Raw genomic sequence first — 18410 nt, 5'->3', positions numbered from 1 at the left:
ATTTAAAGAAGGAAGTTCTATAGAAAGAAAGATTTAAGAATGGGATCAAATTTTAGACAAAAATAATTATAAAGAGAAATGCAAGAAAAGCAATGTTTCTAAGTTATTTATTAGTTTTTCATCTTCTTTTGGTCAAACCAAAGAGAAAATGATGGTAGATTAGTTTGAGTGTGAATAGCTTGAGCTACTGATTGAAGCTCTTCTAACATAAGTTGTTTATCTACGAATAATGGTGCGTTCCAATGTATTTTTTTTTTCTTTTTTAAGGAAACGAAAGCTTAAAAACATAACAATCATTTGGAGGGGGGGGGGGGGGGGGGGGGACAGAGTGGGATCGTGGCATAAAACCCATTTTATTAATTGATAAAGATGAGTATTTCAAGCTCTCATATCTATAACTTGGATTTGGGATTAGCCACTCTTAAAAAGATCAAAATGTAAAAATAGATATACTAGTCCAAATAGCTGAAGATACAATTAGAAATACATTTTTTTTCCAATATTTTGTTCAAATTTGTGAAGTCAAATCACGAGGTAAGCATGCATATTATGTTTGCAACATAACAACAAAAGCTTCCTTCTTTCTGCCCTCATGATTCTTATACACAAAAGAATTCTTTTATTAAATTTTCATTTTGAGAATCTAGTCTTTTTAAAACAAATTAGTTCAAGCTACCTCCTCGTTGTCGCCCCACCTCTTCCCCCCCCCCCCCCCGAAAAAAAATGAATTTGCTTTGATTCTCAAATTTTCCTTTCTACAAAACTTCCTTGTTTGAACTAACTTGCATTTCCTTTCTATAAAACTTTATTTCTTAAATTAGCTTGCCCTCGTGATTATTTTACATAAACAAATCTTTTAATTAAATTGTCTTTTTGAAAAGCTAGTCTTTTTTAAACATTCTTTGTTTAATTAAATTGTCATTTTGAAAAACTAATCTTTTTGAAACATTCTTTGTTTAATTAAAATGTCATTTTGAAAAACTAGTATTTTTCAAGGATTCTTACTTCAAGGTACCTCATCCTTATTCCCCTACAATGAATTAGCTTTGGGTGTTAAATTTTTCTTTATGCAAAACTTCCTTTCTTAAATTAGCTCGCCCACGTGATTTTTATGCATAAATGAATCCTTTTATTAAATTGTCATTTCAAAATGCAAGTCTTTTTCAAAATTCTTAGTTTAAGCAAATCTTATTTCTATTTCTTCCCCACAATGAATTTGTTTTAATTTTTCAATTCTCCATTCTACAAAACATCTTTCTTTAATCTAACTATCACTTTCCTTTCTACTATATTAAATTAGCCCAGCCTCGTGATTCCATACATAAATCCTTTCATTAAATTGTGATTTCTAAAAACTAGTCATTTTCAAAGATTCTTCGTTTAACTTACCTTGCCTCTATTCCCATCCCCTCCCCCCCCCCAAACAAACAATGAATTTGCTTTGGTTGTCAAATTTTCCTCCCTACAAAACTTTCTTTGTTAAAATAGCCTTCTTACGTGAATCTCATACATAAATGAATTCTTTTATTCAATTGTCATTCAAAATGATAGTCGTTTCCAAAATTCTTAGTTTAAGCTATCTCATCTCTGTTTTTCCTACTCTAATGAATTTGCTTAGGTTCTAAAAATTTTCTTTCTCCAAAACTTCCTTGTTTAAATTAACTTGAACTTTCCTTTCTCAAATCTTCCTTTATTAAATTAGCTTGCCCTCGTGATTCTTATACGTAGACAAATCTTTTTGTTAAATTGTCCTTGCAGAAAGCTAGTCCTTTTTGCGAAAGTTCTTAGTATAAACTACCTCTGATTTTTCCCCCACAATGAATTTTATTTGTTTCTCAAATTTTTCTTTCTCCAAAACTTCGTTCGTTAAGCTAACTTACATTTTCCTTACTACAAAACTTTCTTTCTTTAATTAGGTGGCCCTCGTGATTCTTATATAGAAACGTATCATTTTATTAAACTGTCATTTGAAAATCTAATCTTCTTAAAAAATTCTTAGTTTAAGCTACCTCATCTGTGTCCCCCCACACAATGAATTTGCTTGAATTTTCTTTGGTTCTCAAATTCAAAATATCCTTCTTTAAACAAACTTGCATTTTCTTTTTGTACAAAACTTCCTTACTTAAATTAGCTCACTCTCGCAATCCTTTAATTAAATTGTCATTTTGAAAAACTAGTCTTTTTCAAGGATTCTTACTTCAAGATACCTCATCCTTATTCCTCCCTATAATGAATTTGCTTTGGGTGTTAAATTTTTCTTTGTGCAAAACTTCCTTTTTTAAATTAGCTCGCCCATGTGATTTTTATGCATAAAAATGAATCCTTTTATTAAATTGTCATTTTCAAAAGCTAGTCTTTTCCAAAATTTCTAAGTTTAAGCTACCCCTCTATGTTTCCCCCACAATGATAGTCATGTTTTTAATCTTTTATTTTACTAGAAAAAGAAAATATTGCATTTTCAACATCGTCATGCATTCGTTCTCAAATTTTCCTTTCTGCCAAGCTTCCTTCTTTAAACTAAGTTGGATTTTTTCTTTCCACAAAACTTGTTTTCTTAAATTAGCTTGCCCTCATGATTCTTATACTCAAAAGAATCCTTTTATTAAATTGTCATTTTGAAAATCTAGTCTTTTAAAAAAAAAAAAAAATAGTTCAAGCCACCTCCTCGTTGTCCCTCCCCCCTCAAAAAAAATGCATTTGCTTAGATTCTCAAGTTTTCCTTTTTAGAAAACTTTCTTGTTTGAACTAACTTGCATTTCCTTTCTATAAAACTTTATTTCTTAAATTAGCGTGCCCTCGTGATCATTTTACATAAACAAATCTTTTAATTAAATTGTCGTTTCGAAAAGCTAGTCTTTCGAAACATTCTTTGTTTGAGCATATGTGTTTTTACCTCCACATGGATTCACTTTGATTCTCAATTTTTTTTTCCCTACAAAACTTCCTTCTTTAAACTAAATTGCATTTTCCATTCTACAGAACTTCCTTCGTTTATACTAACTTGCATTTGCTATTCTACAAAACTTCCTTCTTTAAACTAACTTGCATTTCCCTTCTACAAAACTTCCTTGCTTAAATTTATTTGCGATCGTGATTCTTATACTTACACGAATATTTTTATCAAATTGTTATATCGTAAAGCTAGTCTTTTAAAAAAAAATTACTTTAAGCTACTTTCTTTTCACAGATATTCCTTCTTTAAACTAACTTGCATTTTTCTTTCACAAAACTTTCTTTTCTTAAATTAGCTTGCTCTCGTTATTCTTATACATAAATGAATCCTTTAATTAAATTGTCATTTCGAAAATGTAGTTTTTTCCTCAAAATTCTTGATTTAAACTACCTTGTCTCTGTTTTTCCCCCCACAATGAATTTGCTTCGATTCTCACATTTTCCTTTCTACAAAACTTCTTTCTTTAAACTATCTTGCATTTTCTTTTCTACAAAACTTCCTTTCTTAAGTTAGCTTACCCTCGTGATTCATTTACAGAAACGAATCTTTTTATTGAATTTTCATTCCAAAAATCTATTCTTTTTATAAAAAATTTCCTTTGTTTAAGACATTCTTCTTTAAACTAACTTGCATTTTCTTTGTACAAAAGTTTCTATATTAAATTAGCCCAGCCTCGTGATTCCATACATAAATCCTTTCATTAAATTGTGATTTCTAAAAACTAGTCTTTTTCAAAGATTCTTCATTTAACTACCCTCGACTCTATTTCCCCCCCACCCCCCATTCCCCCAACAAACAATGAATTTGCTTTGGTTGTCAAATTTTCCTCCCTTCTTTGTTAAACTAGCCTTCTTACGTGCTCATACATAAATGATTTTTTTTATTCAATTGTCATTTAAAATGCTAGTCATTTTCAAAATTCTTAGTTTAAACTATCTCATCTTTATTTTTCCTACCCCCAATGAATTTTCTTAGGTTCTCAAAATTTTCTTTCTCCAAAACTTCCTTTTTTAAACTAACTTGAATTTTTCCTTTATCAAATCTTCTTTTATTAAATTAGCTTGCCCTCGTGATTTTTATACATAAACAAATCTTTTTTATTAAATTGTCCTTTCAGAAAGCTTGTCTTTTGCAAAAGTTCTTAGTATAAACTACCTCTGTTTTTCCCCCCACAATGAATTTGCTTTGGTTCTCAAATTTTCCTTTCTCCAAAACTTCGTTCTTTAAGCTAATTTGCATTTTGCTTACTACAAAACTTTCTTTCTGCAATTAGGTGGCCCTCGTGATTCTTATATAGAAACGTATCATTTTATTAAATTGTCATTTGAAAATCTAATCTTCTTAAAAAATTCTTAGTTTAAGCTAACTCATCTGTGTCCCCCCACACAATGAAGTTGCTTGAATTTGCTTTGGTTCTCAAATTCAAAATATCCTTCTTTAAGCTAACTTGCATTTTCTTTTGTACAAAACTTTCTTACTTAAATTAGTTCATCCTCACGATTCTTTGATTAAATTGTCATTTTGAAAAACTAGTCTTTTTCAAGGATTCTTACTTCAAGCCACCTTATCCTTTTTCCTCCCTACAATGAATTTGCTTTGGGTGTTAAATTTTTCTTTATGCAAAACTTCTTTCTTAGAGCATGTGATTTTTATGCATAAAAATAAATCCTTTTATTAAATTGTCATTTCAAAATGCAAGTCTTTTTCAAAATTCTTAGTTTAAGCAAATCTTATTTCTGTTTCTTCCCCACAATGAATTTGCTTTGATTTCCCAATTCTTCATTCTACAAAACATCGTTCTTTAATCTAATTATCACTTTCCTTTCTACTAAACTTTCTTTATTAAATTAGCTAGAGTCCGTTTATAAAATTATCATTTCAAAAATCTAGTGTTTTTTAAAAACTCTTAATTTAAGCTACATCCTCTCTGGTTTTTCCCCCACATTAATTATGCTTTTACTCGCAAATTTTTCTTTCTATAAAATTTCTTTAAACTACTTGCATTCTCGTTTCTTTAAAACTTTCATACTTAAATTAGCTTGTCCTCATGATTCTTATTCAAACATGAATCCTGTATTAAATTTCATTTTCAAAAGCTAGTCTTGTCCAAAATTTCTTAGTTTAAGCTACCACTCTATGTTTTCCCCTATAATGAAAGTCATGTTTTTAATCTTTTGTTTTACTTGAAAAAGAAAATATTGCATTTTCAACATCGTCATGCATTGGTTCTCAAATTTTTCTTTCTGCCAAGCTTCCTTCTTGAAACTTACTTGAATGTTCCTTTCTACAAAACTTCCTTTCTTAAATTAGCTCGGCCTCGTGATTTTTATACATAAATGAATTCTTTTGTTAAATTATCATTTCGAAAAGCAAGTCTTTTTATAAAATTCTTAGTTTAAGCTACCTCCTCTCTCCTAAAATTTTTCTTTCTACAGAACTTCCTTGTTTGAACTAATCATTTATTTAATCTTTTTAGAAATATTCTTAGTTTATAACTCCTCTTTGTTTTTCCTTCACAATGAATTTGCTTTTAGTTCGCAAATTTTCCTTTCTCCAAAATTTGATTGTTTAAACTAATTTGCATTTTACTTTCTACAAAACATGCTTTCTTAAATGAATTCTTTTATTAAATTGTCATTTCAAAAGCTAGTCTTTTCTAAATTTTCTTAGTTTAAGCTAGCTTCTCTTTATTGTTCCCCTATGATGAATTTGCATTGATTCCAAAATTTTTCTTTCAACATAATTTCCTTCTCTAAACTAACTTATATTTTTATTTCTACTAAACTTGTTTTCTTAAATTGGCTCCCTCATGATTCTTATACATACATAAATTCTTTTATTATGTCTCAAAAAGCTAGTCTTCTTAAAAAATTCTTAGTTTTTCCCTCCAATGAATTTGTTTTGGTTCTCAAATTTTTCATTCTACGAAACTTTCTTCTCTAAACTTACTTGCATTTTGCTTTCTACAAATCTTTCTTTCTTAAATTAGGTTGCCCTTGTGATTCTTATACATAACGAATTCTTTTATTAAATTGTCATTTTGAAAAGTTAGTATTGATCAATAGTTCTTAATTTAAACTACCTCCTCTTTGCTTTTCCCTCTACAATAAAATTGATTAGGTTCTCAACTTTTTCCTTTTTCCGAAACTTCCTTCTTTAAACTAACTTACATTTTCTGTGTACAAAACTTCCTTTCTTAAATTAGTTTGTCCTCGTGATTTTTATTTGTGAATCATTTTATTAAATTGTCATTTCAAAAAACTAGTATTTTTAAAAAGAAAATCTTACTCTAAGCTACCTCCTTTGTGTTTTCCCCCACAATGAATTTGCTTTGGTTCTCAAATTTTTGCTTTCTCCAACACTTTCTTCTTTTTAAACTAAGTAGAATTTTCCTTTCTAAAAGACTTTCTTTATAAGATTAGCTTGCCCTCGTGATTCTTATAGATAACCAAATTTTTTATTAAATTATTATTTTGAAAAGTTAGTCTTTTTAAAAAATTCTTAGTTTAAACTACCTCCTCTCTATTTTTCACCTCAAAATGAATGTGCCAAATTTTCTTTTCTACAAAACTTCCTTTTTCAAACTAACCTACATTTTTTCCTTTTTACAAAACTTTATTTCTTAAATTAGCTTGCGCTCGTGATTCTTATATATAAACAAATCCTTTAATTAAATTTGTCATTTTGAAAAGCTATTCTTTTTAAAAATTTCTTAATTTAAGCTTCCTCTTCTATGCTTTTCCCACAACAATGAATTTGCTTTAACTTGTATTTTCCTCCATTAAACTAACTTGCATTTTCCTTTCTACAAAACTTCTTTTTTAAATTAGATTGCACTCTTGATTCTTGTATAGAAACAAATCCTTTTATTAAATTGTCATTTCGAAAAGTTAGTCGTTTAAAAAATTCCTTAGTTTAAGCTATCTCTTCTTTTTCTTCCCCGCATAGTGAATTTGTTTTGGTTCTCAATTATTCGTTTCTACATGTTGAGAATCAATTAAACTAACTTGCCTTGGTTAAAAAGCTACAACATTGATTCAGAATTGATTCTATTTATTCCGTGGAATTATTTGAGTTCGCAGACATGCAATAGATTTTGCATTAAGAAAGTTGTCATTATATGGCTGAATTGTTTCAAATATAAATCAGTTGGAGATCGAGGGTCATCCCCATCACAAAAATGCAAAAAGAGGGAAATGACAGTGCAATCTACATAAAGATGTCATATTACAAGTCAAATTAAAAGCCTTAAGATCTGTTCGTCGGCCTCGTCCTCTCATCCATCTTTTCTATCTCTTCCACCAAGACCCCGAACTCATCGCTTTCACAGTTTGGGGGTTCTTCCTTAGGGAAGGCTGAGAGGTCGCCATCCAAAGTGGGATCGAGCTAGTGGTGTCGAAACCTTCCATGACGTCTTTCAACTTCTGGACCTGGAAGATACAACAATCAAAACCCTGCATTAGGTAGTCAGCAGATCTGATTTCCACCTTGACCTGGAATGCAGGGGACTAGAGAAAGTCTCCAGCGCCCTATATGCGAGTATCCGATAGAAGTCTTTTGTGATTGTTAGATGCCAGATACTTGTCGCAACCTTGAGCACACACAGCCCCAATTGTTGCTTGTGATCGTTTGAAGCAATGTACTCCTCGCAACCCTCAATGTGGCCCTTCTTTAATCTTTTTTCTTGACCGGCTATGCGACCTGTAGAGAAGCCTTCTGCTTTAGCTGATTCCTTAGCAGCAGTAACTTCAGATTGGAATAGAAGGGCTTGGTCTCGCAATCGTGCTTCGAGCTTGGCTTTTTCTCTCTCACAGGGTGCTAGCTTAGCCTTTCTTTCTTCAAGTATCTTATCACTGGCGAGCTTCTAGTGTCGCTAGTATGTGCTTTCCAAAGCAAGATGATGGCCAAAAGCGGTATCCTAGCACATGCAGTTGGACAATTCAGTTAGAAAGTTATAAAGGATAATTCGCGATTCCTGTTCACGAGAGTTTTACCTGAGAAAGCAAATTAGCAAGGTTGTGCTCGACCCGAATATGCAATAAAGGAGTCAAAAGAGCTGTGGTCGCGTGGCAGAAGGGTGGACTTGTATAGCTCCCACGAATTTTGACCTAGGTGGGTCTTTAGCACAGAACTCTGTGCAGAGATGGTCAAGTCCGGTATCAGCTTGTCATCCTCCATCTCAGCAGATCTATAAGAGGGGGTTCGAAGTTCTCCCTGAGCCTCCTTCCACCAAGTTATGAGCTCCTTAACGACCTTTAAATTCTCCTCCTCCTCAGCCCTTGCAGCAGCAGCTTTAGCTTTCTTTCTTGAGGGGGATGATTTACTTCGCCTGCTAGATTGGCTAGATCGCGAGCTCTCATGTTTTCTTTTACATTTCTTCAGCTCGCTTGGACCTTCAGCGACCTTTTTGCCCTTGGATTTTTTTCTGGCTAGCTCGGACTCAGACTCTTTGTTAGACTCCTCAACAACCAAAGGAGCTTGGTTTCCAACTGCAGAATCAGTATCTACGTTGGCAACCTCAATCGAACCTCCAAGGTTCAGACTATGGGATTGATATGTGGGCTCGCCTCCAGGGCAGTTGAAGCGTGATCTCCCTGATATCCAGGAATATCTTTAGCACGAGTAGAAGGGGGATGCAAAGAATCTATTTTAGGAGCAACGACCGGTTGTTTAGCCCTTTTCGCACGAAGTCTGTTCGCAATCCGAGCATCCATTATGATATGATCTGCAAGAAGGAAAATATTTAAAATCACAATATATGGAAGCAAAACAATTAGAACAAGAGAGAAGATTCATCACCTAAAGAACCTTGGACTTGAAAGGGTGCTGGACGGAGACCGACCAACTTCAAGACACTCATCGTCAAGAGCTATTTAGCTTTATATCGATATTGGGTGATGTTGCTAATCAGGTCGTCATCCCCCCCCCCCCCCCCCCGAATTTTGGGTTCAAGCTTTAAGGTACACCATTCACAAGGAAAAAACCAAACTTGATTATTTGGGGAACAAATAAAAAAGAATTTGTCCTTCCAAGGACCTATGTTTGATTTTAAGTTAGCTATGAACACGCAGTGGGGTTTAACAGTGAGATAGAAAAAAACCTTGATTCCCAGACCTCTTCGAGGTCGTGAATTTGTAAAGGGACCAAACGTTATCAAAGTTAGGTTAAAGCCTCAGATGAAGCTTTAAATGACGCATGACTATGATAAATACAAGTATATGGCGAATAGAGTTTGGAGCTAATTGCATAGAGCATATCTCTAACATATATAATATGCGGGCAACAGGGCGCAGAAGAAGAAAGCAAAGCCTGCATCAAGATGAACTACAGAAATGGGACAACCTTGAGGAGGTTGGCGCATCTGATAAAAAGAGGAAGGAAGAATAATTTCAAAATTTTGGGGATATGGTATTTTTTCCTAATCGTTGTAACAGTCATGTGTAAAATACTTTCAATGCTAAGCCAGGGTTCATTGGCCAACATTGTTTTGTATTGCTAGGGTCACATTAGGGGTTACTATTTTTAAGTCATCTATATCTATCCTAAAAGAAGGGCGGACTTGATTTTTATAGGCTAAAAGCTGACGTGAGGTCGGGAACGAATTGGTGGAGAATGAGTAAGAGCTAGACTCGGAACTTGAGATAGGACTCCAATACATAACGAAGAGGAAAAAGGAGGTCACAAGGAAGTACCTGGAAGTGAAGATACCCGAAGACAAGTAGATCGCACTCAGAGGTAGCAGATTGCACCTAGAGTAACCAGATCACAGATGAATAGCAATATTAAGGTCAACTCCTCCCATATTTATAGGTGGTAGACCATGGAAAAGTGCGCCAGAATCAGAGGGTTGGATGCTAAGGACAGCAAGAGAATCTAAAGGGCTCAAACCGAACGACTGTAATCCTAATTTTGTCTAGAAAAGACTACTTTACCCCTGAAGGAGTTCAAAATTGCAGCTTTACCCAGAGGATCCGCATCTTTTTGTGATCGAAATTCTTGAAGAGATAGATAAAGGGTGCACTTGGGTTTACTACTGATTTTCTGACTCTTATTTGCATGTTATTCTCTCCTCAAATTGCCTTGTATAGATATCTAGATAGGTGGCTGTCAGCTCAAGAGATGGGGAACTCATGTTAAATGTCTTTCCCCTGACCAGGGAGCATCATTTCTTCTAAGATGCTTTCATCTTTGGTTTAGGGCTTGAAAAAGTGCCTCGTGTAGCATTCTTGTGACTGATTAATGAAACTAAGCTCTGTTCTCATAGCATAAGGGATTTTCCTGATTGTGGCATTACGTAAAAGACATATGAAAGAAGAGCACGTATACATGATGTTTAAACTCTTCTAATCTTTAATATGCAAATGGTTACTTGAGGTTTCTAGTGAATATTAGTTTGTTGGGTTAGAAGGAGGATGAGTGACAGCAGGTATGCAATAGGAACTCTGAAAATGAGCATAAGTTTCTGCTCACTTACAGATTCAAGATTTCTGCACTGAACATTTCTGTCATCATTGGCTTTTTACTTGTTGACAAACAACATTGTGGGATAACATCTAGACCGTCTAGATTATATATCTTCCTCTTTGTTCTCTCTAATGTTTTTAAGTCATTATGTTTCTGTTTAACCAGCCACCCACAACCTAAAGTTTCGAGCCAGGCTAAAAAAGAGACTTCAAAGAAGAAGAAGAAATATGGAAGATTCTGATGATAACTGGGAGTTCCTTGACTGTTAGTAGCCAAGGGCAACTCATTGAAATGAACAGTCTTTTTAGGACTATTCCAATACAGTAGCTTTTTTGCATTTGGCTTGAACTTGAGAAAGCAAATGAATCTACTGTTCATTACTTATTGACGAGATTGAGCATCTGATTTTGAACTTACTGTTCTCGCACAGTTCATTCTCCTGCCTCTATAACTATTTTTTTCTGTAACCTCACAAGAACAGTGCTATATTGAGTTTGCCCCCCTCTGCCATATTATCGAATTGACGTATGCGTCTGAACGTTTATTCACCCATCCCGGACTGCAAATAAGAAGCCAACAAAATCGGTTTGACTCGTATTGTCTTTTTTGCAATCTTTCTTGATTCCACTGGATCGGCAGTTCTTAATGATTATGCCAATCAGTTGCTTGGTTTGTGCTTGGACTCATTGTTGTCAAGAAAAGGGATTTAATAATTCTGGAAGTTCTCCTGCTTTTGATAAGATGAGTGGTAAAAAATGAAATTTAGATTGGATTAGTTGATTGGGTTAGCTTCTCTGTGAAAATTGAATTGCGTTATTGCTGTTTGGCCAAACCCGGTATTTGAAGCACTATAATTTGAACTTTTGCCAATTGAAACACTATCAAAATGCATAAAGTGGTTGTTCAATTTCTGTTTTTTCTTTTTCTTTTCTTTTTCTTTTTTATAGTTTTTTAATTTCAGATAGCTGATTTTTGGTACATTTTTACAGCAGCAGTATTTTATTTTTTAAATGAAATTAATACTTTTTTCCTTTTAAAAGCAAAGAGTTAGAAGTACGAAACATTGGTTTTTGATATCTATGGATTTTCCTCCAATAAAAAAAAAAAAAAAAACAGATATCTAAGTGAAATTTAGGTATATATTTCAATTATTTAAGGGTTTGGGTGTAATCTTCTCAAGATTGCAAGAAAATTACATGAAACTGAAGCATTACACAATTACATATTTACTACTAATACATGTAATGACATAATCTATGCAATCACAGTAGGGAATTTGCTAATAAGAAATACTAATCTAGCACAGAAGTTAATACCATTCTTCCCTTGATAAAAACAGCTTCAGCTGATATACTTGCACCCGTACTTACTAGGTCTCACTTCTTCATCTTCTTGAGAGAATCAAATAGAGAGGAACTCTCTTGGTTGCTTGCTGACTTCGCGAACGGGTTAGAGGGTCGACTAAAATGTAGTTGATCCACCTTCATGGCCTTAGTTTCTCCCAGACTGTGCACTTCATCAGCTTTCAACTTCACTGCAGTCTTCAAGTCAGTTGCTTTCCCCAATGTCGTAGTTTGACATTGAATGTTGTTTCCATGTCTATCTTTGCATGGCTCCTCGCCATTTTGTTTACTTGATAAGGAAGTGGATGGTAATGTGTGTGTTGGAGATGGAACTACCCCTTCTGATTTTTGACTGATTTCTGGTGCAGTGAATAGCTTAACAGATGCAACATCGTGTTGGATAGAACCATTACAGTTGGACTTTCTGTCAGGGAGTACCGTGTTCCCTGATGTTTCACTGAGCAACTTTTCCTATAATCATGCAAGTGAGAATCAATAAATGAATGATAAGGAAAAAGCTCACTCGAATTATGTAGCTGGAATTTAAATCTCACCTCCAGTATGCTACTGAAGCGCTCAGCCAAACTTGGAAGCTTTAGCGCCGTTACAAGTTTGATGGCTCCTCTAACTGATTTTTCTAAGGAGAGAAGTTTGACGAGTTCAGTGGCTCTCACAAGTTTGTCACCTGAACACAAGTGAGATTGACTAGTCATGACTTGCGTTTCAATAACATTACATTACTCACAACAAAAAATGAAGAAAGAAAAAATGACAATGGTATACAAGATTTTTGTCTGCTAGTTACAAACTTACCGTTGCAGCAGGACGCAATGAGCCTCAAGATGCATCTATCTAGTGAAGTTTCCAGATTGAAAGCCTCATCGTCGAGTGAGGTGGTGTCATGACCAGAGGCTGCCCTTTCTTCTATACTTCTCTGGACCTGAAAATTATAGATGTTGGTAAAACATAAGAAGAATCCAAAAGGAAAACAGAAAGCACTGAAGAAAAATGAAACCACCATCAATTTCCCCACGGAATGCAAACCTCAAATGGTTTCTCAATCTGATTAGCATGTCTAAATTAGAGAAAACTACTGAACAATGAATCACTATGACAACTTATATGCCACTGACAGCAAATAGCTGAATTTAATCAATTGCGAAAACTTGCCAGGGAGAGATGCATATTGTTCATCATAAATTCATTTTCGAGGCTATCTGCACCAAGGTCAGAACAAGCAAGAGGGAACGACAAGTCTAGCAAGGTGAGGACTGGCTTTGGAGTGGACTGCAAAAAGCCATTATTTAAAATAAGGTGATCAGTATATAAAATCATACAGTAAAATATGAGAATAACATGTATGAATAGTGACTATACCTGTGGGAAAGATTCAGGAGACTTGCAAACAATGCAGAATAACTTGCTTGCACTCAGTCCAGCGACCCAATAATTTTCATCAGGCTTTTTCAGTTTGCTGGCGCTGATAATGAGGTTTCAGATAAATGTGAATGAAAGACATGATATATAAAGGTCCACACAGGAAAACTATAATTTATAATATAGCACCTGAAGAGTGGGAGCCAACTCCCCCCATATTGACTTGTAAAGACCCTCAATACACCCTACATACATGTTACTTCGATTTTCAGATGAATGACATATAGAAACTTTAATTATATTAAGCTCAGATGTGCACCTTAGAATCAAAAGAGCTTAGATGGCCTTCCTCACTGAAACCAAGCCATGTTAAACATGACCCAGGAGTCAATGGGAGTCGTCCTCTGAGAGGTTGCGTCCCATAAGCAATATTGAAGACTCTAAATTCAAGCATCTGCAATGGGAAGATTTTCATGCAATCTACAATCACTACCAATTAACCTACTTCAAAGATAATTGTGCTCATCATATCATAATATACAATCACAATCTTAAAGTAATACCAAATTGAACATTACAAATAGAGTTGCATCAAACTTTCAGTTGAAATTTAAATGTAAATTCTAACTTAAGTAAACAAATCCCTAACTCCAAGGAAGTACGCAATGCATGCTTAAACTTCTTAGCCACTTCTAGATTTAGGTGAGTTGATAGACAGGTGCATGATGTTTAAACTTTTCTAGAGATCACCAGTAGAATATCTCGACAGTACCTGCTCATCTGTGGGCAGAGAAGGGGAAGAGTGGGTGACAACCGCCAATTCATCCTTGTAGCCAGCTGCTGTGACCACTGGTCCGTCAAGAGAGAGAACGTATCTCTGAGTATGAAATTGCCAAATTAGATTGTTTAAGTAAAACTTAGAATGAAAATGCCAAATTAGAATCTTTAAGTTATTAGACGGAAACAGACATACTCAAGAGCTTGTTACTAAATGCATATTCAACTAAAATCAATTATGTCATCCTTCCTTGTCACTATGGATAAAAGTTCTCTTGTTTTCAGAATTACAAAATACCCGTTCTAACCATTGGAATTTGATCAAACTTGACAGAATTTGCTAAAGGCCTTCTCTGAGGTTTAATAGTTACAGCAGATAATATGTTCTTTAATATGAAAGTGTATGTTACACAACTTCTCCTCTTGATAACTATCGTTTTTATCCTTTTGCGGAGGGACTCAAAGAGGGACAAATACATTGGTTCCTTGCGCAATTATCAGAAACGCACTAGGCATATTTATGGAAGCCTAAAACAATGTGAGCAATGTAATATTTTGTAATGTGCTGGTAAAATTGAATGGTATAGAAGACATGACTACCAAGGGCTCTAATGTTTGAGATCAGGATTCCATATTTATCACAAAAACATAGACAAATTACATTAACACTCCTGAAGTTAGGCCAAAAATACACACACCCCTTGCCTTTTGCAAAGTACACACCCTCAAATTATAATTGTAATTACAACTACACCCTCTATTCAATTCAAAGGCAAAGCTTACATAAACACCCCTTGAAAAACATTATACTAATCCTCCTGAGGGAAGTAGCTCTCATTTGCAAAAGACAGGAATGACATTATACTAACCCTCCTGACGGAAGTAGCTATAATTTACAAAAGACAGGAATGTCTATGTATTTTGACCTAACCTCATAGGGGTATCAACATAATTTACCCTAAAAAATTAATTATTATGAACTTGAGGTTAGAACCCATGATTGCAGAATGTCGGATAAAAATGAATTCCTCACAAGCATGTTGCTGTGGCCATTGAGCACAAGGAGAACATAACTTCAACTTCTACGTGCTGTTAAGCTTGATGTTGTATTCTAGAGAATACATTGTTTATAACTTTTTTATTTGAAAAAATATTTCCTAAATTATAAATTGCCATGAAGCAAATTTTATTGTGCTATGTTTTCAGTTGGGTATCTTTGTTGATGGCAAGGCGTATTTTAGTCAGTAACTAGGATCGTTAAAAAACTCTATATGAGTCGTAATGGTTAGTTTTTTTCTTAAGTACAGTAGTTTCTTACAGTTATGAGATAATCTTTATAGGAATAGAGAAGTTATGTTCATCACATTATAAAGGGGGTAACTGTAAGATTTAAGACATCACCAAAATATGTGAAAGCATTGTGGCAGGTTTCTAAAAGTTCTAATGATGACGCCATCAAATTCTGTTATGTTGACTGGTATGAATGGTTATTGATACAGATCAGTAAAAGGGGAGGAACTGTAATTTTCAAACCAAAAGTGAAGGTTTCTGTCCATATTAGAGTTCAGAACTTAATGATAGAATCTTTACAGACCTGCAGACCACCCTCAGTGAAGATACGAAGAAAATTAAGGCTGGTAACAGCTGCAACCCAAGCACTTCCAAGTGCTATTGCTCTAACTTCTTCCCCTTCAAGTCGCATAGACCACTAAATATGCATAAGGAAATCTGGTTAATCTATAGTTAATTAAAGATAGTATTTTAGCAGAAGGGCAAATGCAAACTTAGAATGCTAAACCCATCCACTATGGCACTTGCAAGAAGATATTAATCCATACAAGGAAAAGATGACGAGGGCTGACCTCACTGTTATTTGCCCAGCTACTGAAGGGCCGATACATAAGTGTGCTCATATTCTTCTCGCCTTTACATGGATTGGCAAATACACTCCCACTCTCATTTAGAGAAGCCATTGTGAAGCCAAAATAGTCAGTCATTGCAGGAACACGTGGACCACTGCTGGTATCATGGAAATCTATCTGCATTTAAGTCATGTAAACTAAATTGTCAGATGGCAAACATTGATTATTTTCTAGCAGTAATGCAAGTTGACAGTATGAATTTCTTAAGCCTTGATCTGTAGCAATATTTAAGTTCAATAGACAAATCAATAGTTGGATCAAAGTGCGCAGTGTTCTTAACGTAAAATGTGTTTACCCTGACATACGTGAGGTTTTTCAATTAGGAAAGTAATTCCTCTTTAAGCTTTTATTCTTACAGTCATTACAACTTAATCTGCAAAATACACTGTCTGATGCAGCAAAGTTCAATCATGGTTTTACCACTTTGATTCTTCCAGTTCCATTCCACTCAATAGCAAACAAGACATGGTTTTCAGGAAAATTGCAACTACTAAACATCAGAGGAAAGAAAATAAAGATAACAGGATACCTCTATATGTGAATATCCATCATGTTCCATTGTGGTTATACTTCCAAGCATATTGTAGCACAGAAAGTGCCTCTTTCCAGGCTGTGCAGGAGTAGCTCCAGGCTGAAAAGCTTCTTGCATTTTTGACCCGGCAGTTACTATCATATGCCTGGACCCACTCTTCCCACTAAGGTTATCTTTGTGGCCATAAGAAGCCTTCTTACGAGATCCAACTTTGGGAATAGATTCCAGCTCGTCATTACAATCTTCTTCCCAGTCATCGTCATAATTAGAGCGCTTACGTAATCTTTTTCTGCTAGGTGGCTCAAACTCACCATGGCTATCTTCATTAAGATCACTCAAATTCCCTGATGCACTTGGTTCTTCTTCCTCATCAAACAAGAGGAAGCCATTGCTGTTTTTTGAATGTAAACCAGGAATATCTTCAGTTGGAGATTTCATTGTCAGTGGTACAGCTGATTCCCACACACCGTACTTCCCCATGAAATCAATAACTGCCAATGCATTGCCATGGGGTTTCCAGGCCATACAAGATATGCATTCAGTAAACTTCTGCCTATCAATGTCCTGCTTCTTGTCAACATCCCAAATAAGAATCTGCCTGTCTAATCCAGAGGTAGCCATATACTTCCCGTTAGGTGACCAAGATAAGAAGCAGATAGGTTGTGTGTGATCCCCTCTAAGAGAAAACAGCTTTTCAGCAGTATCTCTGTCATACATTACCACATCATTTTTCAGACCCGGTACTGCTAACATTTCTCCATCTGGACTCCATGCAAGTACGTTCAACACTGAAAAACCTATACCATTGTTAGGAGCTATAGCTTTGAGAACATGAACTGTACTTCCAGACTGGAGTTCCCAGTAAATGACAGTCCCATCTGAATCAAGTGAAGCCAAGTATTCACTTTTAGGATCAAAAGCTAAGCTGGTGACAGATCCTTTATGCCCTTTAAGAACTCTTGCAATGGTTCCATCAATTGTATTGACAAGTTTGATGCCCTCATCATCACCAGCGGCAGCCAAAATGGTTCCTGACTTGTTGAAAGCAACAGCACGAATTGGCAATGTAAATCTAGTTATATTAGTCTCAAAATCTCCACCTGCAGAAAGATGATCACATTGCCTATGAATACTATTAAGTCTGAAGCATGTATGGTGATAACAAGGCTTAAAAGAACGATAGCTCCTTGATCTAAATATAGAAAAGATTGACCCCATGTTTCGATATATTTATTCAATGAAAAATGCAAATTACTGAACCCACAGAAACACATCAAACCCTGATATCGGCAAATTCTGCAAATGAAATTGTTGAACGATTTGGCACTTTAATAAAATAAAGAAACATGTTTTGCTGCATGCACTTTTTGCCAACGAATTGGTGAATATAGTTCAATGGCATTTCCAAAAGGTCAACCAACAATTTAATTCTACTGCTAAGCTATAAACAGGCATCACCTAAATTCACACCAAAACATTTCCATGCCCAAGAATATGTAAAAGAGACTTAAAACACAGCCCCACAAACTCAATTCTCAATGTGGTGATAAAAATGAAAAAGGACGAAAAGAAATAACCAGGAAATTTGTAGAGCTTGACAGAATGGTCGAGGGATCCAGAAGCGAGGCAGGTGGAATTAGGGCTAAGGGCCAAAGCCGTAACGCCCTCACGGTGGTTGCGAAGAAACTTAGGCATATTTGAAGGCGAACCAACAGTATGAATGCAGATCGAATTGTCGGAAGACGACGCCGTAACAATGTAGTCGCCATTGGAAGCCCACAGAATGGAGCACACAGAGCTCTCCCCTTCGTCATCTCTCTTGTGGGCTTCTCGGAGCTTCATCGTTCGGATCTTCATTTTCCTTCTCCACTAGGGTTTCACAGTCTTTGTTCTCTTTTTCTGGGAATGGCAGAAGAAAATTAAGTAGATAGATTTCTGGGATTTGGCGGGTATATTGGGGTTTGAAGCTTTTGGTTTTTCGCGGGAGTTTCTGCTGTTTTAGGTCTGATGCTGATTGCCGAAGCCGACCAAATCGTGCTACC

General features: G+C 35.2%; 1 protein-coding gene and 2 long non-coding RNA genes across 4 annotated transcripts in view; 1 reads left to right on the top strand and 2 right to left on the bottom strand.

The window, feature by feature from the left end:
• LOC148789486 (uncharacterized) overlaps positions 1-11930 on the top strand; it is a 25961-nt gene extending 14031 nt beyond the window's left edge. Inside the window, exon 5 of one of the 2 annotated variants that reach the window (XR_016065444.1) lies at positions 11791-11930. This is a non-coding gene — a long non-coding RNA (uncharacterized LOC148789486). Of the gene's footprint in view, positions 1-10582; positions 11457-11790 lie in introns of those variants that run through there. The other variant, XR_016065445.1, reaches the window with a different exon arrangement.
• LOC148789487 (uncharacterized) lies at positions 7048-10316 on the bottom strand. Its single transcript, XR_016065443.1, has 3 exons — positions 8753-10316; positions 7948-8678; positions 7048-7871 (listed from the first exon to the last, which is right to left on the bottom strand). It is a non-coding gene; the product is annotated as an uncharacterized LOC148789487 (long non-coding RNA).
• Positions 11539-18410, bottom strand: LOC105162415 (transducin family protein / WD-40 repeat family protein). The gene is made up of 12 exons (XM_011080412.3): positions 17946-18410; positions 16366-17468; positions 15777-15953; positions 15509-15622; positions 13910-14014; positions 13457-13591; positions 13327-13382; positions 13138-13240; positions 12931-13047; positions 12574-12700; positions 12315-12445; positions 11539-12231 (listed from the first exon to the last, which is right to left on the bottom strand). The coding sequence occupies exons 1-12, from the start codon at positions 18223-18225 to the stop codon at positions 11794-11796; spliced, it is 2886 nt and encodes a 961-aa protein (XP_011078714.1). The 5' UTR covers positions 18226-18410; the 3' UTR covers positions 11539-11793.

This window comes from Sesamum indicum, linkage group LG1, assembly GCF_026168435.1.
Source record: "Sesamum indicum cultivar Baizhima isolate 11 linkage group LG1, ASM2616843v1, whole genome shotgun sequence".
Classification (NCBI taxonomy): Eukaryota; Viridiplantae; Streptophyta; class Magnoliopsida; order Lamiales; family Pedaliaceae; genus Sesamum; species Sesamum indicum.
This window is presented reverse-complemented; position numbering and strand designations above follow the sequence as displayed.